Genomic DNA, 26,634 nt, shown 5'->3' with positions numbered 1-26,634 from the left:
TGCAGGTTATGCATTCTTGGGGTAGAGGACTGTTTCTTGGTGCGATTTCTAAATTTGAATCCATACATATACATTAGTATATGCAAATTGTATTCAAATCTCTGCTGTCTTTTGTTCTTTTGTTTGATTATGAATTTCCTCTTTTCTGTGGGTGCATCAGCCCCCCCCCGAATGGCAGAGTATTAAGGGAGTGCTCTCTCTTTTAAATGAAAGATTTCGTTATTATTAAAGCTTTAAAAGGAAAGAAAAAACAATGTACAAAGGTTAACATAAAAACTGAAAAAGAGAAAATAAAGAAGAAGTGAAAAGAAAAAGATTTCTTTTTAAAATAATTTTAATAATTTTTTATTAGGTTTTACATTTTTATCATATTGCAACATATCAGATCATCAAACTCAATAATATACATTCCCCCAATTTGCCCCCCCAACTTCCCTCAACTTCCTCTTCTGCTCCCCCCCATATTGATTCCCCCTGCTTGCTTTCAGATATCTTCATATCATATCTCTATATTAATTGTTATTGTCTCTTATCCGTCTATCCTCATCTTTATAGTTTTTATACTTATTCTTTTGTTAATTGTAAGTGTTTACTCAAACACATTTTTTTAATTTTTTTTATTTGAAAAGAAAAAAGATTTCTGATTCTCTGTCAGCTACAGTATCTATAAAGGTAAAGGGACCCCTGACCATTAGGTCCAGTCGTGGCTGACTCTGGGGTTGTGGTGCTCATCTCGCTTTATTGGCCAAGGTAGCTGGTGTACAGCTTCCGGCTCATGTGGCCAGCATGACTAAGCCACTTCTGGCGAACCAGAGCAGTGCACGGAAATGCCATTTACCTTCCCGCCAGAGTGGTACCTATTTATCTACTTGCACTTTGACATGCTTTTGAACTGCTAGGTTGGCAGGAGCAGGGACCGAGCAACGGGGGCTCACCCCGTCGTGGGGATTCGAACCACCAACCTTCTGATCAGCAAGTCCTAGGCTCTGTGATTTAACCCACAGCACCACCTATGTCCCTTTTTCTCATTATGGATTGGCATAAATGGCTACAAATTGATTTCGGTCCACTCAAGCCTCTCTGTAGCGATCTGTCCCTACCTCAGCCCAATCCAGATTCAGCACAAATGGTTAAAATAAACAATGCAGTTCAGTTTGGGTTTCAGACAAAATGGTTGTACAGCCCTACTGAAGAATGTTGAAACACTGTGACTATTAAGGTTCTTGCTGCTGCTGTTGTTGTTATTATTGTATGTGTATTAAGGAGAGAAAAAGAAGGATTACTTTGGCTGCATCAAATATGCTGATTTTGCCAAGAATATAAGAATTGTAAAAAAAATGGCCCTGCCTCACTAACAGCATGCTTCCCCCCTTAACTTTATAGAAGTTTCAGAACAATATGAAGAGGTTCACAACAACTGCCCCCCAAATCACTAGAAGGGGGTCCACTTTTTTCAGCATTTATTATGAACAAGCTAAGTAGTTTATACTGAGTCCTAAGCAAAACAGTTTTTGAAAAGCTTTTAAAACACAATGATAATGTATCAATAATAAACAGCAATTTATAATACCAGCAAAACCCCCAAAGCGATAATCTAAGAGCAAACTATAAGGTGATTCTAGATCATGGTCCTGTGTATGTAGCATGAAAAGCCCATTTGCAAATGGGGGGGGGGACTGGATTTCTTAAAAAGAATGTGCTTTTGATTTTAAAATGTGTCTCTTTTGCATTCTGTTCCACCTAAAAGCATTAACCTATGAGAAGCTCAAAGGCATTTTTAGCTGTTTGTGTTGAAACAGCCGCATGCGATTTAGTTATCAGCTTTTATGCTAACCATAGCATCTGGATTCTACAGCATTTCTGTTGCTGCAGTTCCCCCTTCTCCAACTTTTGCTGTGGTGAATGTGGGCAGACCACATTATCAGGCTGCAATGCAAAACCCACATTTCTTGTAAAAAGTCACACTGAACTCAATAGGACTTTCCTCTGAGTAGACGTATGCTGCTTGGGCATGGTGGGACTTGTAGTCTTAAACATCTAGAGGGCACTAGCTTGGTCAGTTAGTGTAGAATTAGGGGGCAGGTTGAGATATAAACTTCTTCATTCTTTTCTCTAATGCTGCTTTGCCACTGATAGTCCCCACTTCTCCAATATGCCTTTAATTCCACTGGTCAAAAGATAAGCTCGACCTTTCCCAATTTGCTGCTGCCTTCGTGCTCTTGGGTGCCCAGTTCCCACATACCCAGCAGCCAAAGGAAGCAATGGTCAGGGATAAGTCCAACAATACCCAGAGGGCACAAGGTTGAGGAAGGCTTGAGAGTGCTTAGCACTCCCCAACAGATTTCTATAGAAAGCTTCTAAACAAGCTTTCTAAACAAAATGGTGGCAGGAAAAGAGAAATGATTATCCCATTGAGAGTTATTACAGAGCTGCATCAAGGAGATGACAAAAATAAATAAATTAATGGAGCAATTAGTAATGGGAGGTCACGAGTTTCAGTGGTTTTCTTATTTACAACTAGCAGAGAGATGTAAGTTGGATTAAAAGATGGGGCATGGAACAAAGTAAGATGGATTTTGAGATGCAATTGTGTAATGATGATGAACATGTTATATCAAAAATGTATAAACACTGGCTGAAATTTGAAATGGAAGATGAACAAGTTAAAGAATGCATGATTAAATGGGCACGTCTTTTTCATAAGTCTATAGATACTGTATGGGCTCCCTCGGCCAATAAAGCGAGATGAGCACTGCAACCCCAGAGTTGGCCATGACTGGACCTAATGGTCAGGGGTCCCTTTACCTTTACCTATAATGAGAAAACCACATACCTTCCAAGTGTCCCTATTTTCCAGGGACAGTCCCGGAATTATGAAAGCCACAGGTGCCAACTCCTAGGGGCTGAGGTGTGTCTTCAGCCCTCTCAATAAATTTTATAGGGGGGCTCAGCACCCCCAATATTGAGGGGGCTGAGGGTGGAGCTGAGAGTGGCACAGCATCAGTGACAAACCTCTCCTGAGCATGAGAGAGGAGGAGCTGTGGCCATTGAAGCTGCACAGCATTGGGCTCCATGCTTAGCCTCCTGCCCACAATGTTGTGCTTCTGTCTCCACCTCCTGCCACTGCTGCCACTGGTGCAAGCCTGCTAGGCTGCTACTGAGGCCGCCACCACAAGGCCTCCCAGGTCGCTAGAAGAACCTTCGACTTTGTATCAAATCTGGGGGACATTTCTTGGAGCTCATCTTCTAGCTTCCTAATAAGATCCCTGATCTCCTTGTACGTGAATGTGCTTTATTCCATTAGCAGTACATTATGAGTACAAACAGTGGTTTATTTAGTCGCTCTGGAGCATCTTACCTATATATTGTCTGCATATACCATGTATTGCCTTCTGATATATTACCCGCCTCTTAATTCCCAGAATGCAGAAACGGCAAGAACAGAGTCGCGTATTTACAGCTGTCCTCTTCGCGTTTATTTTCCTGCTAGCAGCCGTGAGCACTACCGAGGCAGGGAAAAAAGAAAAGCCAGGTAAGGATGCTATTGCTTATTACGAGTAATTTCGAAAATGTGGGGAAATTTTCACTTTCCTTGTCTGTTTTATACATGTGTTGGTCTACAAAGTGTTTTCTCCCCCCTCCCTTTTCCCCTACCTTGACTAGTTGGGGAAATGTTGGGAAGAGGAATTCAACATCTTGCTATGTTGGTCGTTCCATCATCACAAGCATTTCAGCTTGCAAGATGGAAACATATGCTTCCCTCCACATCCTGTTCTGGGGTTTTCCTGTTCCCCCCAAGCCAGTTTTAGGGGGCACGAGGGGAAGAAGAATGTCCTGCTGCAGAATTCTGTGTGCAAGCTTCCTCTGATTTCACTCAGGTGAATCCTGCCCATTGTCATTAACACCACCACTTTTTTGGGGAGGGGCATATCAGTCATCTTGGGATGCGGGTGGCACTGTGGGTTTAAACCACAGAGCCTAGGACTTGCCAATCAGAAGGTCGGTGGTTCGAATCCCCACAACGGGGTGAGCTCCTGTTGCTTGGTCCCTGCTCCTGCCAACCTAGCAGTTCGAAAGCACGTCAAGTGCAAGTAGATAAATAGGTACCGCTCCGGCGGGAGGGTGAACGGCGTTTCCGTGTACTGCGCTGGTTCACCAGAAGCGGCTTAGTCATTCTGGCCACATGACCCAGAAGCTGTACGTCGGCTCCCTCGGCCAATAAAGTGAGATGAATGCCGCAACCCCAGAGTCGGCCACGACTGGACCTAATGGTCAGGGGTCCCTTTACCTTTACCTTTATCAGTCACCTAAAACACTTTGTAGGTGCATCACTACATCACAGCCATGGAGATGATGGATGGACAGCAATTGCAGTCTAGGGCTAGAGTGCTGGACTGCCACCCCACTCCTATGTATGAAGAAAATATGGACACATTTGTCCATTTCATCCCTCCAGGTTTCTCATTTTCCCAATCTTAAAATAAGTTCTTAATAATAATAATAATACCCCACCCATCTGGCTGGGTTTCCCCATTCACTTTGGGCAGCTTCCAACATATCTAAAAACATCATCAAAACATCAAGCATTAAAAACCTCCTGATACAGGGCTGCCTTCAGATGTCTTCTAAAAGTTCTATGGGTATTTATCTCCTTGACATCAGAAGGAAGGGTGTTCCACAGGGAGGGCGCCACTACCGAGAACTATTTCTGCAACCATTTGCAATTTTCTTTTATATATAAATAAAATCCTCATGAATATTTGTTGGTACTTTGGCCCGACATTTCCTCCCATAAACCTCTGTTCAAACTTCAGCTATGCTGGGGGAAGCCTTTCCATAGGGTTTGCATGACACTTTCAGGAGCGTCATCACAGCAAAACAGGCACAAGGATCCATAGGGATCCTTGCATCCTGTAGATCTTACTTGGATATCAAAGTTCTGATAGTGAGGCATCGCCATTGTGAGGCCTTGCTACCACCAGGGTTTTGTTTCATTTTAAGTGTGGGGCTCATAGGAAATGGGATTCGGGAGACCTCAAGGAGTGGTCACCCTCTGATGACATCATCAGGAGAGTGATTTCTCATTAGCTCAGAATGGAGGCCACCTTAATTCATGCCTAGATTGAAATGATCCCAAATTAAGTAACTTTGGTTGAGCCCACTGCAAATTGAGTCAAATGTCTCTATTCATAGTAGTGGTCATCATTTGGTCATATTACTTATGCTATGGGATGAAAATGTCTTGTTTGGTTCTCAGGATTCATTTGAAGGATAGGAAAACTACTCAGGCTTTTCAGGTTCTGTGCCTCATTCAAAATTTGCCTTGTTCCTCATTCAAAACCTTATGACAAATATTAGGGTTTTATTGGGCAGGCTCCTCAACTCTCTCTTCTCCCAGGGGACAGATTCAACTGATGTGAGAATGTCAAGTACTTTGTGCTTTGTTATGAAATACAAAGAAACCATTAACTTTTTTTTTGACAAAGTGACTGGGGACTTGCTGAAGTGACAAGTTGCTGATGCTGTGTTTCATTGTAAATGGCAATGGAGGAATTGAATGCAGCAGAATCTGACATCCCTGGAGTCGTTGGCTTACAGCAAGGAAGAAATATAGCATCATATCTTCAAAACTGTCTGACTCAGGAAGGTCTTGGAATGGCTGCATCGCTACGTGAGGGAGGGGGAAACTTTTGAGAAAGAAAAGGTTGCTGAACCCCAAGATCAGTTAATTTTAGCAAAGAACTAGCTCTGATCTTATACAGTTTGATCATATATAAGTGGTTAAGCAGGGGAATCTCAGACTTGCCTCAAGGTTTGTATTAAGTAGAGTACAACAAGGATGCAGTTACCCAGTGGCGTAGCACAGAGGCAGCTGCCCCAGGCACAAAATTGTTAGGGGTACAAAATTTTGACACTCAATGTTGCCTCAATACAGCTGCGTGCTTCCGTCGCTAGCCTCTGTTGAAAACAACTTCTCCATGCAAACCAGGAAGTGACCTCTCCAGACAATGGAACAACTCTTCTTTTCTTATCTCTGCTGCTGTGATCGCTGGGTGATGGAAATGCTGTTAGGCAGTTGAATGCCTATGTGTACTCCATCCATTTCCTCCCCCTCTACCTGGCACAGCCATGGTGGCTGGCAAACCACGCTACGGCATTGCAGTCACCTCCCGTCCCAAGCAGGCAGTCCACACGAGTTACTTTAGGTGCACCCTGACCTTTATTTTTTTCTGAGTTGTGTTCCTTGTGGTTCTTTCCAGAGAAGAAGGTGAAAAAATCTGACTGTGGAGAATGGCAATGGAGCGTTTGTGTCCCTACTAGCGGAGACTGTGGTCTAGGGACCCGTGAAGGCACCCGGACTGGAGTTGATTGTAAGCAAACAATGAAGACACAAAGGTGTAAGATCCCCTGCAACTGGAAGAAGCAATTTGGAGGTAAATGTTTACAGGGCTGAGATTAACCATTATGCTAAGTATGAGTACATACCTTGAACCATTTGTTAGGGTAGGCATTACCAATATTTCTGAGCCGGAGGGCACCTTTGGAATTTTGAGGAAGTGCTGTGGGCCACCATGGGATGACATATCAGAAAAAGGAAGCTGTGGAGGCGTCATAGGACAAAAGTGAGTTTCCAAGCTCCATTCATTTCTCCAAAAGTTCAAAAAAAAAAAAAAAAAAGCAGAGTGATTTTTTTTTTTTTTAAGATGGCCATGTCAGACTGAGTAGGTTAATTAGCTCATCAAAGTCTTTGGGAGAACAGGAAATTTTGAGCAACAGGAAGTCAGTTTGATGAGACAGTTAAATGATAAAGCAATGGTGAAAAGTAATTAGGAGCAACATTCTGTTGCCTTCATTTGCTGGAGATTTGAGCATATCATCCTACTAAATTAGGCATTTCTCTTCCATTAGGATTACGATTTGTGGAGCGTTTATTTTTCTGATGCAGGGTGAAAGGAAAACCTAGTGAAAATGCAATATCCCACAAGGCAATTTTCTGTAGTAAAACATAAGTAAAGGCAGACAGGTGGGCAGAGAGATAATTCATTTGGTTTCATGATCATGTTGAAAAATTCTGGGTATAAGGAATTCACTTTTTGCATTTGTGTGCGTGTGTGACTTGAGAAGTTCTGCAGCTCCCCAGATGAATGTGCAGAGTGAAACACAGTTACCCTTTGGATTTTGCCCTTCTCCAAATTCTGTAATGCAGATTTTGGCTTCAAAAAACCAAAGTCCCCAGGGAAGAGGGATTGATTGCTAAGCTCCTTTGGGAATTGTAGCTCTCGTGAGGCGAATATAGTTACCCTAACAACTCTCAGAACCCTTAATGAACTACAGCTCCCAGAATTCTTTAGGGGGGAAGCCATGACCATTTAAAGTGGTATCCTAGGCATTTAAATGCATGGTGTAAATGTGGCCTCAGAGTGTGGCCCTAGAGTCCAGCAACATCTGGAGGGCTAAAGGCTCCCCATCCCTGATATAAAAGAGGTTGGTCCTAGATGACCTAACATAAATATTAGCAAAAGTAATTGGAACAAAAAAGCAATACCATTCTTGCCCTGTTTGGGAAGGAAGCTACCCTACATACAAGGATGTTCAAGTAGCCATATTTTGTTCTTACCTTTCAACTGCTGATAATAAAATATTATGTGCTCACTTATTTATTTTTTTTGCAGCGGAGTGTAAATACCAGTTCCAGGCATGGGGAGAGTGTGACCTAAACACTGCCTTGAAGACTCGAACTGGGAACCTCAAGCGAGCCCTACACAATGCAGACTGCCAGAAGACGGTCACCATCTCAAAGCCCTGTGGGAAGCTTACCAAACCCAAACCTCAAGGTAACACACATTCACAAATCATTGATGTAGAGCCTTTCCCATCATTCCAACATTCCACACATAAAGCTGTGTGGTCTCTTTGAAATCTTGCCTTGGCAGGGAAGGGCCATAGCTGAGTGGCTTGCTGTACAGCTAGCCCTAGATTCAGTCTTCAGCATCCCTAGTTAAAAGGACAGGTAAGCAGGGGCACAGGCCTGTTTGAGAGCTGACTAGAGTTTCGCAGACTGTGTAAGCAGGAACAAAAACTCAGACCACAAAACGGAAATGGACAACCCAGTCTTACCGAGTGCAAAACAATGAACATGCCCACAAAGCCATCATGCAACCATTCAAAACAAACATCCACAAGGCTTCAGTCACAAGAGGGAATATAATTACCATTCAAAGATGGCTCCCTGCAAGCTAAAACACACCTCCAGGAAAGAGTAATCTTCAAGAGAAGACTTTTCTGATCAGTCCAGGCCAATTTTTCCCCAGTGGAACAGACAGACAGTCCTGCACTGTGTTCTCCAGGTGCTATTGTCAATGCCTCATATTCAGATGGCAGAACTGGAGCTATTTGTGTCAGATGTTATTACTTGAATAATTTCCCCTCTTTTTCCCTACACCCCACACTTGCAAAAATTGGTTGATAACTTCATGGTACCCTTGCATGGTTTCATTAGCTACCACCCACAAAGCATGAAACCTCAATCAGATGTATTGGTAAGCATCAGTCTGAAAGAGGAAGGATGGAACCAAAAGATGGAATCAAGCCATCTCTTTACATTGGCATCTTCCTCTGCCATTTCTGTTGTTGACAGAATCCTTCAGCATCCCTTGCTGCAGCTCCCATTGTTGCATCACCCTCTAGCCAGGTTGAACTAAAGACGACCAATGAAATGACTGGCTATGGCATCCCTTTAGAATAGATCTTGTCAATGCATCTTATATTGTCTGAAAGAAACTACTGATAAAGGAGATCTAGGATTTATAGACAATTGACTGAAAGTAAGGTTTGCCACCATAAAACGCTTAGAGGTTTTGTTACATTCAAGAGGTATATAATACATAAATAAATTAAGAAAGGGAACACCTCCTTTGGCTGTGAAGGATAGGGAATGTTGCCTTAAAGATAAAACTAAGCCATTTTGTCAAGGTCTAAGAAGAAAGGCAAGCTACTGAAAAAAGTTGTAGAAAGATTCTTTTTGTTTTGTAGGTCCCCCAATGACAAATGTTCTGATAAGATAAATCTGTGTGCTTGGTTTACACTTGAGCTATATTTAGGGTGATCTTATAATAAGAAGGGCATTATCTGTCCTTGCCCTTCTTGTCTTTTAAATTAAAAACCTATTTATTCTGCCCTGAAACTTCTATAAACACTGAAGCAGTTCTAGTTTATGGTTTGGAATCCTCCCCTCCACCTCTGCTTTTCCTTTCATTTGATTCCTTCTTCCTAAACCATGTCTACTTCCTTACCCTTCCTAGTGGTTGATTTTTGACTTTGACTCTGCAGCCAGGAACACGTTTCTGTTTGCCGTTTAACTGTAATATACAATGCCCAGGTATTATTAGACACTTATTACTGTAATGATGTTTATGATACTGTTGCTGCTGCTGCTGCGGATTTTGGACAGCTTCAGAAAAGTGAAAAATGTGAAGGAATAATTTACCATGTAAGCCCCAGAACACAGAGATCTGCATGCTCAACCACAGGCATACCTGTGTCAATCCCAGATAAATAAGGTTGTTTTTTTTTAAAAAAGGAGAAGTTCTAATTAATTGGGCCTTTTAATGAACTCTGCAGCTGTAACAAGTGCTGTGTGCACAGGGGAACTGATAGCAGGAACTGAAGCTGTGAAATGTACCACTGTGTCTAAGACAAGGAATTCTGTGCCCATCACAAAAGGTGCACTGCATGGATGCTTGTTTACTGGTTCAGAGTTCCTGCTGCCACCTGAAAAACAGGAGAGCCTAATCAAATATCACAGTTTTCTTTTGGTTTACTTGCTCTGGATAATGAGACGGATGCAGGATAGAAAACAAAGGAGGCAGGAGCCCTTTAAAGCTGTGTGTCTCAAACATTTTACCTTCAGGGAAGACTTCATGCTGACGTTTTGTCTCTGCACTGCAGAAGATTTGAGGAAGAGTGGGGGAAGGAATTATCATGACTCCATGCAAACCAAGAGGAGAAGCTAGAAAATACCCACCACTGTTCTTTAGCTGTACATTGAGGGAACATAGCTCAGTTGGCAGAGCATGAGATTGGGTTGTGGATTCAAGGCCTACCTTGAGAAAAAGATTCCTGCATAGCAGGGGGTTGGACTGGATGACCCTTGTAGTCCCTTCCAACTCTACAATTCTATGGTTCTATATATATCCTGCTGGATTGGGCGAATGGTCCAACTAGTCCAGCATCCTGTTCTTGCAGTGGTCAACCAGATGCCTGTAGGAAGCCCACAAGCAGGACATGAGTACAACATTACAATTTCCAGCAGCTGTCTTTAAGAGGCATGCTATCTCTGATAGAAAAGATATGGCATAGATATTGTGGCTAGTCGCCATTGATAGCTATATCCTCAATTAATCTGCCTAATCCTCCTTTAAGGCCATCCGAGTTGGTGTCCGTCATTACATCCCACAGGAGTGAAAGCCATAGTTGGACTATGTGCTGTGTGAAGATCATTGATTCCTGTTCAGTGTTGACATGTGAGCCACAAAAAAATGTAGGAACATAGGAAGCTGTCTTCTACCGAGTTGGACTATCAATCCATCTAACTCAGTATGGCTTACACTGATTACACCAACTAACTCTCTGACCAGTGACATCCCCAGCCGTACCTGGCGACGCTGGAGAGGGAATCTGGGATCTTCTGCATGCAAAACATTTGCTCTAGATAGAGAGGATAAGAAGACCTCTGAAGACGGTTTGGGAAATTCGCTCACCGGGGGAAGATGGTTTGAGCATTTTACACTGATCTTTGCTCAACTGCACTGGCTGCCAATTAGTTTCCAGGCCCAATTCAAAATGCTAGCTTTGATCTATAAAGACTTAAATGGCTCAGGACCACAATACCTTAAGCACAACCTCTTTCCATAAGAATCCACCTGGACCCTGCAACCATCACCTAAGGTCCTTCTCCATTTGCCTCCTCCATGAGTGGTCCAGAGGGTGTAAACACAAGAACGAGCCTTTCCTTCAGTGGCTCCCTGTCTGTGGAACGCTCTCTCCGGGGAGGCTGACCTGGTGCCTTCATTTTTTTTTTTTTTTTAGCTGCCAGGCAAAAGTGTTTCTGTTTAACCAGACCTTTGGCTTTGACTGATTAACATTCTGTGTCCTTTTAAAGTGTTTGTGGGAGAGGGGTCATTGGTTTGTTTTTGTTCTTCTTTTTATCATGTATTTTGTGTTCTCATTTTGTATTTTTGTGTTGTGAACTGCCCCGTGATCTTTGGGAGAAGGATGTTATACCAATCCAATAAATAAAATTAAAAGTTAGATAAATGAAACATCGTTTCCTTGCAATTGACATTGGTAGCTCAATTTATAGTCTGCATGCCAATAGATTTAGAGGAGCACCGCAGTGCTGCAGAATTTGATATTATTGCCAATACTACAAACAGTAGAATGGCAATTACCGGTATATTATGCAACACAAGGTGGTTTTATACAGATGTGGTGGCAGTAAAGTTTTGCTTTGCATTTGTTTTGCTTTTTTAAAAAAGTTGAAATATAGTAATTAAGAGAATGTGTTGAATGCTTCTATACCATATACAGTCATACCTTGGTTTACAGACACTTCAGGTTGCGTTTTTTTGGATTACGAACCTACCGAAACCCGGAAGTACCGGAATAGGTTACTTCCTGGTTTTGGCGGTCGCACATGTGCTTTGCGCATGTGCAGAAGTTCCGAATTGCAATCCATGCGTGCCCAGATGCACCGCCGCAGGTGGCGAACACTGCGGGTTGCAAACGTGCATCCCACACAGATCACGTTCGCAACCTGCACGTCCACTGTAATCATCTGGTCTGTTTGCTGTAAGAAATGTGTTCCAGAAAGTCAGCAAATGGTAGTTTCAGATCTATTAGTGTCTCACCAACACTGGAAAATAGTTACGATGCCACAAAGCAAAAAAGGTATCACTATTGTTAAATTAATAAGTACCACCTAAAATACAATTTTTAAAAAATTCCCTTGGATACAGAGTGTTAATGGGGGTCTGCTCATGAGGTTTTTTAAAACCACCAGCATTGGAGAGCCCTTCTAGATATTCCACTGACAAAGGCAATAAACACAGGGTGGGGACAGTGATGGGCTGCAACCATTCTGTTCGACGCTTTCATTGATGCCTGAAAGGGGTGTCCATGCAAGCACCTCCTTCCAGATGTACAGTTGTGTACAGAGAGTGGAAGGTGAGTCCAGCTTCTCCACCCCCATCGTTCAGCCCGGACACTGGGGTCCAGCGCTGAGGGCCGTCTGGCGGCTCCCTCCCTGTGAGAAGAGAAGTTACAGGGATCCAGGCAGAGGGCCTTCTTGGTAGTGGTGCCTGCCCTGTGGAACACCTCCCATCAGATGTCAAGGAGATAAACAACTATCTGCCTTTTAGAAGACATCATTCTGGGGAACCTGCAATGCAGGAGTCTCAGCTGAAGCATCAATTCTTAATTCATTAATTGCATTTATGGCTCATCTTTCTTCCTTGGAACTCAAGGCAGAGTCCCATTAGGCAGTGACCAGACCTTGACCAACAATGGTGTGGCATGTTTGCTTTATTGTGGGCCTTCAAGCTGTGTCCTGGGAGTTCTTTTCTGGTGACTGCTGCTTCCCGGAGATCCCCTTCTGTGGCTGCTGCTTGGCGCCTGATAGAGTCCATCTGGACTGCTGTGACTTGAAGGGCTTTTCCATGGAGGGGAAGCAGCTGAATGGGCAACTCATCACACATTGCCATGTCTCTGGTCCTAATTCCACCCCTAGGTGTCCCTCTTTTTTGTAGCTTGTGTCGACCGCTTGTTGCTCATGGTGTGGCCTGCAGTGCCGCCTTCTGCCAGCAGGTGCTGCTGTTTCCTGACAAGTGTCTTTCCACCAGGGTTCCAAAAACCCAAATAGGAAGCAGCCCACATTTAAACAAAGATGCTTGTTTTTTACAAATAGAACCTACAAACGTCAGCTGTAAACAGTCACAGGGAGAGAACCACTCATCTTGATCATTTGCAGAGACTTGTTAACAGGAGTTTGGAGGCTGAGAGCACCTGAAACTGCCTCTTGTAAAGGGTGACCCAATGAGTATCTTGGCTGAATTACCAAATCTATGAGAGAGTTTCTCTAGTGGGCTGAAAAGGAGGAAGATCTTTTTTCTTTCTTTCTTTGAACTCTCCCAGGGAATCTCAGTAGAATGGGTCTTCTCAACCACCCACAGCCATTCAGTTCAGCCCTGTAAAATGAGAGGAGTGAAGTTGCTCTGTATTAAGTTTGCTCAGCTCAAACTCAGCCCAAGATTATCCAGATTTGCATAAAATGTGTATAACGTATATGCATAAAATATGCTAACATATGTATTGATGCACATTCATTGATCATTGCTATAGGCAACGACTGTGACCAGGTTCTTGGGGTACTTGCTAATTCTGCTGTTCAGAAGCTAACTGCTAATGGGCAGCTTCAAGTTCCTTTGCTGTTCTTCCTTCCTTATACAGGGTGAGTCCTTTAAAAGAGGCCCCGTGGATACAGAGTACACATGTTCCACAGGGCCTCTTTTAAAAAACTCGCCCCGTATTTACACTGAACATTGGACAACCCCTTTTTAAAAGTGGGGGCACATTCAAAACAGAGGACTGACAGACCGTCAAATGGAGGATTGACCTTTGTAAAGTAAGGCACATGGCCATTTCACTGTATAGGAGTGCACTGTAAGAAGGACCGTTTCCAGTTTGTATTTTAGGAGAACTATGCACATTCCATCAGAGATGGCCAGTGCTCTTTTTCTAGAAAAAGAGGTGCTGGAACTCACCATGAACGTCTTCCTTGTTCTCTTAGAATGGCAATGGCGCCCACCTGAGAGGTGCCAGAACTGAGTTTCAGTGAATTCCAGCTGAAAAAAAGCCCTAGGGGTGGCTAACCCATGTGCCACAGGCCAGATCCCCCTGCCAACATTTTAAAGTGGCTCCTCAAACCCCCTCAGATTGTCTTTCTTAAATCCAGTTTTCTGCTTGCTTCACATCCACACATCCCTTGCTAGCTATTTCAGGCATTTTTAGGTGTCAAAGACACATTTTGTCCCCACATCTCTTATTACCTTTAAAAGGTAAAGGGACCCCTGACCATTAGGTCCAGTCGTGGCTGACGCTGGGGTTGCGGCACTCATCCCACTTTATTGTCCGAGGGAGCCGGCGTACAGCTTCCAGGTCATGTGGCCAGCATGACGAAGCCGCTTCTGGCGAACCAGAGCAGCACACGGAAACGCCGTTTAGCTTCCCAGTGGAGCGGTACCTATTTATCTACTTGCACTTTTTGGCGTGCTTTTGAACTGCTAGTTTGGCAGGAACAGGGACTGAGCAACGGGAGCTCACCCCGTCGCGTGAATTTGAACCGCCAACCTTCTGATCGGCAAGCCGTAGGCTCTGTGGTTTAACCCACAGGACCACCTGCATCCCTATTACCTTTAGTAGGGGCCTTTTTTTGCTTCAGGAAACTGTCACTTCAAGAAGTTCTAAGACTTTGGGAAATGGGAAATGAGGTTTTCCTCCTGTTTCTTAAGACCTTCTTGAAATAGGGGGGCCATCATAAGAAGGCCTCAGAAAACAGGAATGGAGGGCAGCTGCTTTTAATGATGAAAGAGCAGCAAACTGGTATTTAAGTTGTGAGTCCTGGTGTATAGTAGTGTATACTAGTTGCCATTGCAACTGCAATATTTTTATTCCCAAGAAGAGGTACTTGTAAGGTTATCTGCCTCACGTACCAAAACAACTTGACCGGCCTCGGTTTCTTTATAGCTTGATTTGGGGAGGGAGCACCATTTACTGTTTCTATTCAGACAGCAAAATGTCTTAGAGCCTCCTTGGATACAATATTCTATACTTCAGACATCCAAAGGTGAAAATATAAAAGCCAGCCTCATCTTAACAATGATGGCTGCTTTTTTTTTTTAAGTTGGTTTATCTGATCCTTGAGGTAAAAGAGTTCCATCCTTTCAATATCCCTGTAAAAGCACCCAAATTATGATTTTGGTAACTGAAAGAAGAATTCAGGTCTAACACTTAATTGCAAAAAACAACAAACGCACCCAAGCAATCAGTTTAAAAATCATTCATCAGTCCTATTAGAAAAATGCAACCATAATAGGAAATGAGGCCCTGCATTGCCCTTCATGTGGTATTATTGTGTTTCTAGACGCATCTTCATGATTGATTATTATGTCCCTCTGTCTTTAATGTTGTTCATTAGGTGAACTCACAGGAATTTAGTATACATTAGCATTACAGAAATCAAAAGAATAAGCTGCTGCTCACAGTAATTAGACAGAAAAGTGAGGGATTTTCTCAGCTTCAAAAGGTTTTTTTTTTTTAAAAAAAAAGTATTATTATTATTTATTCAATTTGTATCTTCTCCCAAAGGAACCCAGGGTGGCAAACTCAATTTCATTACAATTGGTTTAAAAGACTCTAAAAGCATTAAAAACAACAACATTCTCCCAGCCAATGATTTCAGTGATGATTTCACTTTCATTCTGATTGGAAGTTGGGCATGTGAAAAGAGCTTATTTTGGAGAATGGGGAAAACCAAAGGAACAGCCAAGGATTTCCTGCTCAGCTCCATTGCCCATTGCCTTGACGAATGAAGCACTTGTGAGGCAGGGTTGGCCCACCCATGAGACAAGGTGAGGCAAACGCCTCAGGCAGCAGAATCCACAGGGGCAGTGAATCCTGATGTAGCTCTTTATTTTCCCCTTTGTTCCTGATGTCAGTCTTCACTTTCCCCCATCTTTCCTGGCTGGGAAGAGGCACCATTTTGTGGTTCACCTCAGTGCCAAAATGTTTTGGGTCAGCCCTGATGTGAGTCCATCAAAATGGGGCCTGTCTGAACTCTGGAGCAAGTCCTTCGACTTTCTTAGGACAGCTTGTCAATTTCAGCTTCTTCCTGGCAGTTACTACTTAGCAGAGTTCAACGGGATAATGGAACAATCAACAGTAAATAGATTTTGAAAAATGCAAAGATTGCTCCCTTTAGAAAGCCTATATATGAAAAAGGCAACTGTGAAAATCTGATTATGAAAGAAGCAACACAAGAACAGGCCTTTTCAGTGGTGGCCCTCCATTTGCGGAATGCATTCCCTAGGGTGACTCACCTGGTGCCATCATTACCTTTAGGCGCTAGGCAAAAACTTTCCTTTATAACCAGGCCTTTGGCCTAACTATAGTTTTTGTTTAGTCATTTAGTTGTGTCCGACTCTTTGTGACCCCATGGACCAGAGCACCTCAGGCACTCCTGTATTCCACTGCCTCCCGCAGTTTGGTCAAACTCATGCTGGTAGCTTCAAAAACACTATCCAACCATCTCGTCCTCTGTCGTCCCCTTCTCCTTGCGCCCTCCATCTTTCCCAACATCAGGGTCTTTTTCAGGGAGTCTTCTCTTCTCATGAGGTGGCCAAAGTATTGGAGTCTCAGCTTCACGATCTGTCCTTCCAGTGAGCACTCAGGGCTGATTTCCTTAAGAATGGATAGGTTTGATCTTCTTGCATTCCATGGGACTCTCAAGAGTCTCCTCCAGCACCATAATTCAAAAGCATCCATTCTTTGGCGATCAGCCTTCTTTATGGTCCAGCTCTCACTTCCATGCATCACTACTGGGAAAACCATAGCTTTAACTATACGGACCTTTGTTGGCAAGGTAATGTCTCTGCATTTAAGATCATGTTTTTAAGATGGCCTAACTATATGTGACCTTTAGAAGTGACTGAGATGTTTTTAATGTATCCTTTCCCCTGGTTTTCATGTATTTGTGATCGAGGATTGTAAGTCACTTTGGGTTGCCTTGTGCAATATAAAGCAACTCACAAATGCAATAAATCATAATAGCAAATAATTTATTATATCTGATTTACACAATATGTCAAATGAGCTGGATGGTGGTGGTAGGATTCTGGAGTTTACCACTTCTGATCTTAGGAGGACTGGGGACATATTCCGAACGCTCTCCCCATCTAAAAATTTCATTGCATGTTGTAAAGGATTCCTTCAGGGAGAAGGGTCATCTGCTTGACAAGTGCTCTTCAACCTTGGGTCCCCAAGTCCTGGTGGACCACAGCTCCAAACATCTCCAGCCAGGGATGACAGCAATTGTGGTCTAACAACATATGGGGACCCACAGTTGAAAAGCATTGTCTAAGCTAGTTGAATATGTGCAGGGAGCTTTTTTTGCGGGGAGAACATTCAACAGTATCAAACATGCACACACATGTGACACCCTGAAGTGGTACGGTTCAGGAAGAGTTTAGGACACTTTTTGTGCTGCTTGCATGAACTAGCAATATATATTTTTCTTTGCCTCTTCCTTCAGTGGCATATTTTGGCATTCAGCAGTGCCCATCACCAGCAAGAGTGCCTGGAGCTATTATGCTTATCGTGATAAAAAGATCCAGCATAAGCAAATGTTTATTCTCATTACTATTCTAAATGGGTAAATCATTTCCTTCCTTCCTTTCTGGCTTCTACACCCCTTCCTTTTCTTTCTTTCTTTCTTTCTTTCTTTCTTTCTTTCTTTCTTTCTTTCTTTCTTTCTTTCTTGTATTTAATTTCGCCCTTCCTTCTTGTCTCCTTCACTCCACCCTTTGTCCTCTGTAAGCATCTCACAGGAATTTTCAAGAGGCAATTCTCACACCTGTGGAATAATAAAAGCAAAGCTGTGCCACCAGTTTAAAACACAGATCCTATCAGTAGGTTAATGCAGCTGGTATGACAATAAACAACAACACAATCATACTGCCATTTTATAAAAGGAAGCAAGCAAGCCTTCTTGGAGACTTTAGCAAATCACTATCAATTTCTTTTCAATTTCTTTCCAGCCTTTTTTAACCTTTGGAAGATAGTTGCTATGCTTCCAAACTGTTGTGGTGCTCATTCATCTTCCTGTTATGTCAACATATATTTATTTACTTATAAGTTCTATATACCAGACCCTCCAAGTGTCCCTATTTTCCAGGGGCATCCTTGATTTAGAGAAGCCGTCCTGATTTCTGATTTGATCCTGGAATGTCCCACTTTTTCTTAGGATGTCCCTATTTTAATTGGAGAAATGTTGGAGGGTATGGAGTTTAGACTAATGTTGAAGCTCTGATGGTGACTCCAATGGCAATGTAATAAGATTTTCAAGCTGCAGAAAGTTATTCAGAAAGAACAAGAAGGTGAAAGAAGCTTGAAATTGTTAGGAAACTTTGGGAAAGAGGACATGTTCAATCTGCAGAGGATATCTAATGGGTTGTCTTCATCTGGAAGAACTGTCTATATTCAGTTTTGGCAGTTATGATTTGTTGTTATATTTATATAGAAATGAAAAGGAGAAAGGAATGGAGAAAGAGCTTGAATTCTAGGACAGAACTTTATGTGACAAGAAATGGTGGGTTGTTGCTGAAAATGGCAGCCATGTGCTGTTTTCTCTCTTCCCATCTATGAGGCAAATGACAACTTACTCCATGTCTTCGTATCTTTTTTGCTGAGTATTTTATTTCCCACCACCAATGGTGTGAAGCACATCAGACCACGTAGTAACAAGGAACAAGCTCTGCCTCCAAGTGATTGCTGCCTTAAGCTCCTTTGAGAGGAAGATCGGGTTGTAAATTTAATAAAAGAATTTAGGAGGAGAAAGAGAAGAAGGTTTAACTGTGTTTCAACAACAGCAAAAGCATGGAACTTTTCTTTGCCTCGCAGGCAACGTTTTCGACAGCTTCACTTCTTCCATAACCTATGGAACGGAACAACACACAAAGATGTGGGAAAATGCAGAGCAGCGTGCAACACAGAAAAGAGCTGTATAAAGAGCAACTTGAGGCTTTGTGGGGACCGTGAAGATGTGTAGTTTGGATTTAGTGTAGATCTTGATCTTTCTATAAAGGATACCTGTTTGGTGTATTCTGCTTGTATTCTGCTCATGGCCCGGACTTTAAGATTTCCAGCATTACTCTTGTAGGCTGTGAATTGAAGAGATGTGGGCCAAGTGGACATCCAACAGGGGAGGCTTTTCCCATTTCATTTGTCAGCAAAGTTTCTGCCGGCCATACATCTGTTAAAGGCATAGCAGCCATATCAGAGAAAAGTTGGCAGCCTGTCCATCACCATGAAACCGGGGAGTTTTCCTTGCCCAGCCGATCTCATTGTGAAGGAATATTTTGAGATTCTTCATCATTCTTGTAAAACCAGAGAGCCCGAGATCCCTTGAGCAAAGCCACAAGAGTTAAGTGACTGCTTCGTGTTATAGTGCCAACAGAATCACTTAGAGTTTATAAATGTTGGTGATACAAGGAGACCTGTCATATGCCAAGATCCAGGGGTCAATCAATTACAGCTGGCAAACAGTCAACATCCCAACACTAGGCTCAGTTCACAAACCTGTTAAGCAAGAAATCTTGGGAATGAATTCCCCAATCCTAACCAAACATAGGAATAAGCCCTGTGGATTTTGTTGGGTCTAGGCGTGATGGATTAGCATCACTTCTTAGTAATTTGATAGCAATGCTCAGCGGTGCCGAATAGCTGCAGGCGGCCTTTTCTAAGCCATCACCTTTACTTTATGTATATAAACCTTTACTACAAAAGCAGCAGGGGGAAGGCAATTATGTTGAAGAGATAGTGCCCAAGGACTAGAAGCAACCCACAATTTAAAGCCACAAATGGAAAACAAGAGTCGAAGCACTACCTTTATTTTTCGCAATTTATTTTTCTCTGTAACAGGAGGGGCTGGCTCAGTTTTAACAACTGTGAGTTGTTATGGCATCCTAAAAAGCCATGGAAGCCATACAAATGATGCTGAATCATGGCTCCAACCTGCCGAAGCAAACATACGTTTGGAGAAATCAGCACACTTGTAGAGGAATTTAAATTCCCGCACAATAAGGCCTGTAAACTTGATTCATTGGACTGTTCTGATTTTGTTATCTTCCATTAAGGAGTCAATATGAATGACTTCACATTCAGAATAGCTGCTTATACTGTGATACAAACTGCATGCAATAATGAATTTTGACATCAACTGTTGTGAGGAGCCAGAGTCAGGAGTAGGTTAGCAATAAAACACCTGGTGCCAGTGAAGTTAACTCTTTATTCAAAGAAACCAAAACAGTGCAGGCCTAATGATCACAGCAACTCTTCCCAGTAGGTCTTGCCCCAATGAGGGAGAGGACTGATGGTCCTGTCTTCCCACTGGTTCCTTTCCCAGAAACCTAACATTCCTTCATTTTGTCTTTCTTTTTTCTTCCATCTTCATTTCTGTCTGTGTTGTGGGAGACCAGGAGGAAGGGGAGCTGGTTACAGCAGGAGGGGGAGACTCCCTGGCTTCTTCACCAGTCTGTCTCATCTCTGCCTCTTGGTCTCCCTCTGCCTCTGAGTCTGGACTGCTCTCTGCCCCAGTCTCTTCCTGCTCACTATACCCTGTTGCCTCTTCCACTACCGACACCTTCCTCCCAGTCTGCTCCCTTTTCTCCCTCTGACCACTTATCATTGTCCCACCACCAATCCCCTGGCTCTGAGCCTTCTTCCCCTGGGGGGTTTCTATGGGGGGGTTCCCAGTTGGCACCTCCCACCACTCTCTGCATCCAGCCAGTCCATGACAACTGTGTAGCCTAAACTGGAGCAGCTTTTTCCAAAACGGAAATGGATGCTAATTAGATTGGTCTATGGCAGATCAAAAGAAAATAATGGGATGGTGGATTGTGTCCTAAACCAGAGATAGATGGCTTCCATCTTGCATAAGGTATGCTTTTTAAGTTGAACTAGAACCCCTAGTTATGGTGTAAAATTGAGCAAAAGAACCATGCAGTTGTCTAATTAGACCACAAGTTTTATAATTTGGTCCTGGGAGAGAGGAATTTCCTGGGAAGCAGTAGGTGGGTGGAGCGTTAGAAGGAACAGCTAGGTTGTGGCTGCTGTCCTCACAGCCTCCTGGTCCAGACATCTCAGTTTGCCCAGTGTTAGAACTAGTCCTAATTTCAGATCATTCAATATAGGCCTCCCACTTCCTGTGATATGATTTTCCAAATTACGTAATTTATTTATTTAACAAGGATTATATACTGCTTAATAAATAAGTTGTTTACAAAAAAGTAGGTATAAATGCATTAAAAATAGCAATAAAAATAGTACTTAAAAATAGCAGGCACTATAAAATCAAAATGAGATAATATCAACAGATTATTTAAAAACAACTACCATGAATGTTTCTAAATATAAGTAGTGAAATTCCAACTCTACGATGCCACAATTCTATGATCCTATAACATGTTTGGATCGGTTTGCCTCCATAAATCTCTCGGTAGCTTGGCCTCCATTATCTGCCATCTCTCTGTCTTTGCCTCTCTTCTGGAAGAAAGGAAAATCTATACCCTTAGCAGACAGGGGGGGGAATACAGCCAGCATGTGGGGCAGAGAAAGGGGACTGGGGGTGGGAAGCAGGGTCAAATAAGTTTTTCAGGGAAGTAAACCCAGTTTCCGCAGTAAATAAGGAAGGAAAGCTGGGAGGTGTCTTGGTGTCTTTGTGTTTATAGATGTATGTGTAAAAACCTTTCCCTTGCTTTCCACTGAGCCGTGACCTGGTTTCTCCAGGAGCTGCCTGCTATTTTCAGTTTGTTCTAAGCTAGACCCTGAGACAATACCTCGCATGCCAAGTAGAGCTGGCACTTGTGATCAGAACGCCTCTGCCTCAACCAGAGACTATTCCTCATCACTCCTTCCTTGCTTCCGAGCCCCTGAATATTCTTTTTGAATTTTTATTTTAAGAAAAATCCTCATGCGTATTAGGTGTCTATAAAGTGGCATTGAATATATGCACTGGGAGTAGACCACTGTGGTGCTCCAGGTACGCTGTGGACTACACATTCCATCAGCCTCAGTCAGCATGCACAATGGTAAAGGATGATGGGAGTAATAGTCCACAACATCAGTGGTCCATCACCGTGGTCCATCTATGGAGTAGATCATTGCTTCCTTGCAGGGGTGGCTCATCCCATTACACCTGAGGTGAAACGGGAAAGTGCCACTCTTCTCTGCTGCCACCTCCTGCAGAAGCCTCCCTTACCTGGATTCTGTGGCGGTGGCAGGTTACAGTGAAGTCTCACAAGGTTTCAGCAAGATCTCCTGAGATCTCACCAGAAATTGGCACTGTTGCTAGCACACGTCTGTAGAGGAAGCAGAGTGGGATGGCATGCCCTCCAACATTCCTCAGCTGAAAATAGGGGCATTCTATCCTACATCAGCATCACTGCTTTAAAGGGTCAGGCACCCCTTTTGCCCATCATTAGCCATGAGAAAGGAATGTGCTATTGTAGCTGTGATTCTAAGGGGGGGGGATTAAGGTGGACTGGGTGCCTAATGATATCCAGAACATCAAAAGCATCCAGTATGACAAAGGTACTTTTGGATCAATAAGTGACCATTGGCATTGTTAAACAGTTGATGATGACTGAACAACTGAAAATGTTCAGATCAATGTTTGGTCAAGATGAACAAAATGAGCCAGAGGATGAAGAAGAAGAATATGAGGTGGAAATGAGGAATACTCAGAAGCTTCAGACCAAATTGATGAAAAGTTGGGAGGACTGGATAACAGAATCACTAAATTGAAGGAAGCCGATTGTGATGTGGAAATGGAAACAACCTCTGTACAAGGATTTGGAGGAAGAGGAGGAGGAGGAGGAGATAAAATCACAGAGGCTGCTTTGGAGAGCCATCTGGATTCTGATGAAGTTGAGAGAAAAAATGCTTTGGGACTGGAGTCCTGGCCTTTCTTCACCTCTAGCAGAGAGAAAGTACTCTGCATATGATCTGGAGCACAGCAAATCTTCTCTCCCTATGAGAGAGTTGTGGAGGCTGAAGATCCCAACCTTACAATAGCTGCCTAAATAATCTCCTTCTCTGGGTCTTTCCCAAGCAATCTGAGACTGCACTGACACACCTGTCTCTGCTCCTCACTCTTCAAACCTCTTCTGATCCTGGGAGACCAGGTGGGAGGGGAGCTGGTCACAGCAGGAGAGGGAGACACCCTGGCTTCTTCACCAGCCTGACTCATCTCCATCTCTTGGCCTCCATCCTCTCCTGCTGCAGCTTCTGATTCTGGACTTCTTTCTGCCAGACACTCCCTTCTCAACAAACCCTGTTACCTCTTCAGCTTCTGACAACTCCTCTCAGATTTCTACCTCTGACCATTTATCGTTGTCTCACCACCACTCCCCAGGCTCAGAACCTACTTCCCTTGGTGGTTGGTTCCCCAGCTGGTGCCTCCCACTATTCCTTTGTGTCCAGTCAGTCCATGACATCAGGTCTCATTATGTTTAGGAACGTTTACTTTCATGACGTGTATGCGGAAGATTGCATCCTGGAGCTTCGCCCTCTGTATAAGGTTACTCAGAAGTAAGTCCCACCTGATCCCAGGTCAGTGCTTGTGTGCAGTAGGACTCTTCACTTATTTACTTCGCATATTTACTCCATTTCATCGAGCTCGGCGAGAGCAACTACTTCATCTCCCCTAAGAAACCTAGCCCTGCACAACCCTGTCCTATGAATAACTTACTCTTGCTTTCCATCTTAAACACGTCTGCTTGGAAGTAAGCTCTGCCTCGTTCAATGGAATTAACTGGATGGAGAAACAGAGTGAAGTCAACAAAGGCTGGCTCCCTTGCCTGGTGAAGCAATTGAAGGAGGCAGCGAGACACACAGGCATAACTGGGCAACTGCTCTTCCTTCCCTGGATGAGAGGAGCCCTCCAGGGAGGAAGTTCAATGGGTAGAGCTCTCTGCTGCATTCCAGCATGTGCCTGGCAATGAAAGGTAAAAGCAGGTCCTTCAGGAAGGAGGCGTGAGGGCTCTGACAGGGTCCTACAGTCCACCCATCTTCTTCTCAAAGCCTAGTAAGCACTAACTAGGCTTCAGGAAGAAGCCCTCCTTCCTCTTTCCCAATGCCTCTACCCCACCCCCAATGGCTGGCTCTCTGTGACTAAGAGAGAAGCCGCAATGGCTTAAGGGTTTTCATGATTATCCCAGCATTTTGTGGCACTGGGAGGGTATGGGCCACCTTATGGGTTCCTGTTTTCTAAGAAGACATGCTCAGAGCAGCAACTTGTGTAGAAACCTAGGAAGCAGGATCTTCTATCCAAATCTCCCTCCATTTCATGGCCTCATCTGCAAGCCACAAAAGTAGGGACAAATTTTTCTCTAGTGATTTGGGGGTAGGATAAAACTCATCAGGCTGGCAGCTGCCATTTTTTATTTTCCCCTTTTTCATTTCTGATCATTGCCCCTGCAGCCTAAGATATACAGAGGTACCTCGGGTTAAGAACTTAATTCGTTCTGGAGGTCTGTTCTTAACCTGAGGTACCACTTTAGCTAATGGGGCCTCCTGCTGCCGCCGCCGTGCAATTTCTGTTCTCATCCTGAAGCAAAGTTCTTAATCCGAGGTACTATTTCTGGGTTAGCAGAGTCTGTAACCTGAAGCGTCTGTAACCCGAGGTACCACTGTATTGGAATGAAACATTCTGGAAAATATAAAATGGTAGGATCAGCTCAGTGGAGGTTTGAAGACATTTATTTCTGGTAAGCATTGAAAATCCCTGTAAAAATCACTCCATTCCCATAAAAATGCTCAGAGGAGCAGAGATCCCCCTCCCAAAATGTCCCTCCCACCAAAAATAAAAAATAAATGTTCAGGAAGAGGTTTTAGATATTACAAAGTTTGACCCAGGACTGCTCTAAGTGAGTGTAATTATTACATTTTCATAGTCTAAAATCAACTCTGTTTTGGTTGTCTGAGTGAAACATACCACTAGAAAAAAAAGGTGTGCTTTAGTAACCGGCAGTGCACTGGCTCTGGATGACTCCTGAACCCTGCAACTCCTCAGGCTAATTTGAGTCAACCAGGGTTTTGCTGGAGCTGGTTGAGGCAGCCCTAGATTTTCCCAGGGTTGGAGCAGGTGCAAGGAGAGTCTGCCTTGTTGCTTTTCTTTCTCCTGCCTCCTCCCGACCCAAATTGAAGAGTCTGCAAGGCTTTCAGTTCAATTCAGGTAGGATCAAGGCCACTCTATATGTTTGGGAAGAAACCTTTCTTCTTTCTTTGACTCTGGCTGTGTTTCTGATCATTTCTGGCACCAGGATTTTGGAGGCACTCACAGATAGCCCCCAAACCTGGAGGAAACAAGGCATGCAAAGTGAGCATTCTCTTAGGCTGCATCTGATCTTCTGGCATGCTTTCATCCCCAAAGTGAGCAATGGGACCACTGTTAGGGCAGTGATTCCTTTACTAATCCTGGGGCCCTAGCAAATGTCCAGCTATGGCACCTTGTGGAGTTGTTTCTGATGCTCTTGTAACACTGTCATTTTTTTCCCTTGTGCCAACAGAGCCCAAGAAAAAGAAAAAAGAAGGCAGGAAACAGGAGAAGACACTGGAATAGTCAAGATGTGCTGGGCTACACGGGAAAGGGACTTCCTCGAATGTAATCGGTTAACAAGTTTCATTGACAGCTAGGCGTTTTATCCAGAAGTTATTTATAGCTTAATTGTACAATAGGAAGAAATAAACGTACCAATTCGCCCTCTTTATTCTTCTTCTTTTTTATTTTTTACTTTAGTGTTTTAAGTGTATAACCTTAACCACATTTGTAGAAGTCTGCCATAAAAAGGCAGTAATGTCATTAGGTACCTGATTTACTATTGTATATTGGAAAGTCTAGATTCATCCCAAATCCCCACCCCCCCTTTCCTCCTTTGGAGTCCAATCTTCTTAAGGCCTGACTCTGCATGCTAAGGGCAGGACTTATGACCCACATGGAAATCCCACAGGACGTGTTCTATCGAGGTTCCATGATGTCAGAATGGTCTGTCCGTATGCTGCGCAGACTGGCCGTCTTATGATGTGTAAAACAGACTTTTTACGTTTTATAACAGCAAGAGTGGGTCTCTGTCCCCAGATTGTACCTGCCCTGAAATAACTAACTTGGTTGTAATTTACACCTTTTAATAAAACAACTTAAGGCTCTAGTCCATAATGATTTCTTAATGTGTTTCCTGAAAATGTTTTCCCTCCCATGAATGAACAGGGAATAAGTACGAAAATAATGTTTGCACGGCAGGCTTCACTTTCTGCCACCATGAACTGAAATGCTAAAAGAGCTAATAAGGTCTTCCCCACCTGAAAATAGTCTGTTTATACCCCACCCATATGGATGGGTTGACAGTGGGTCAGTGCTGATGTTGTTCATTTTTGTCCTTAAGCAATAGGTAAAGGTAAAGGGGCCCCTGACCAAAAGGTCCAGTCGTGACCGATTCTGGGGTTGCGGCGCTCATCTTGCTTTATTGACCAAGGGATCCAGCGTACAGCTTCAAGGTCTTGTGGCCAGCATGACTAAACTACTTCTGGCGAACCAGACCAGTGCATGGAAACACCGTTTACCTTCCCGACGGAGCGGTACCTATTTATCTACTTGCACTTTGATGTGCTTTCGAACTGCTAGGTGGACACGAGCAGGGACCGAGCAACAGGAGCTCACCCCATTGTGGGGATTCGAACCGCTGACCTTCTGTTTGGCAAGTCCTAGGCTCTGTGGTTTAACCCACAGTGCCAAGCAATATCTGC

At 43.4% G+C, this 26,634-nt stretch overlaps 1 protein-coding gene across 1 annotated transcript in view; it reads left to right on the top strand.

Moving 5' to 3' along the window:
• The window catches only part of PTN (pleiotrophin), an 89,817-nt gene extending 63,778 nt beyond the window's left edge, over window positions 1-26,039 (top strand). Inside the window, exons 2-5 of the mRNA XM_083701028.1 lie at window positions 3,423-3,532; window positions 6,261-6,434; window positions 7,674-7,835; window positions 25,401-26,039. Coding sequence (XP_083557154.1) covers window positions 3,424-3,532; window positions 6,261-6,434; window positions 7,674-7,835; window positions 25,401-25,453 — 498 coding nt within the window. The 5' untranslated portion in view covers window position 3,423 and the 3' untranslated portion in view covers window positions 25,454-26,039. The remainder of the gene's footprint in view (window positions 1-3,422; window positions 3,533-6,260; window positions 6,435-7,673; window positions 7,836-25,400) is intronic.
• The last annotated feature ends 595 nt before the right edge of the window (window positions 26,040-26,634 follow it).

This window comes from Podarcis gaigeae, assembly GCF_964106915.1.
Source record: "Podarcis gaigeae genome assembly, chromosome: 10".
Lineage (NCBI taxonomy): Eukaryota > Metazoa > Chordata > Lepidosauria > Squamata > Lacertidae > Podarcis > Podarcis gaigeae.
Note: the sequence above shows the minus strand (reverse complement) of the source record. Positions and strands in the feature narration are given on the sequence as shown.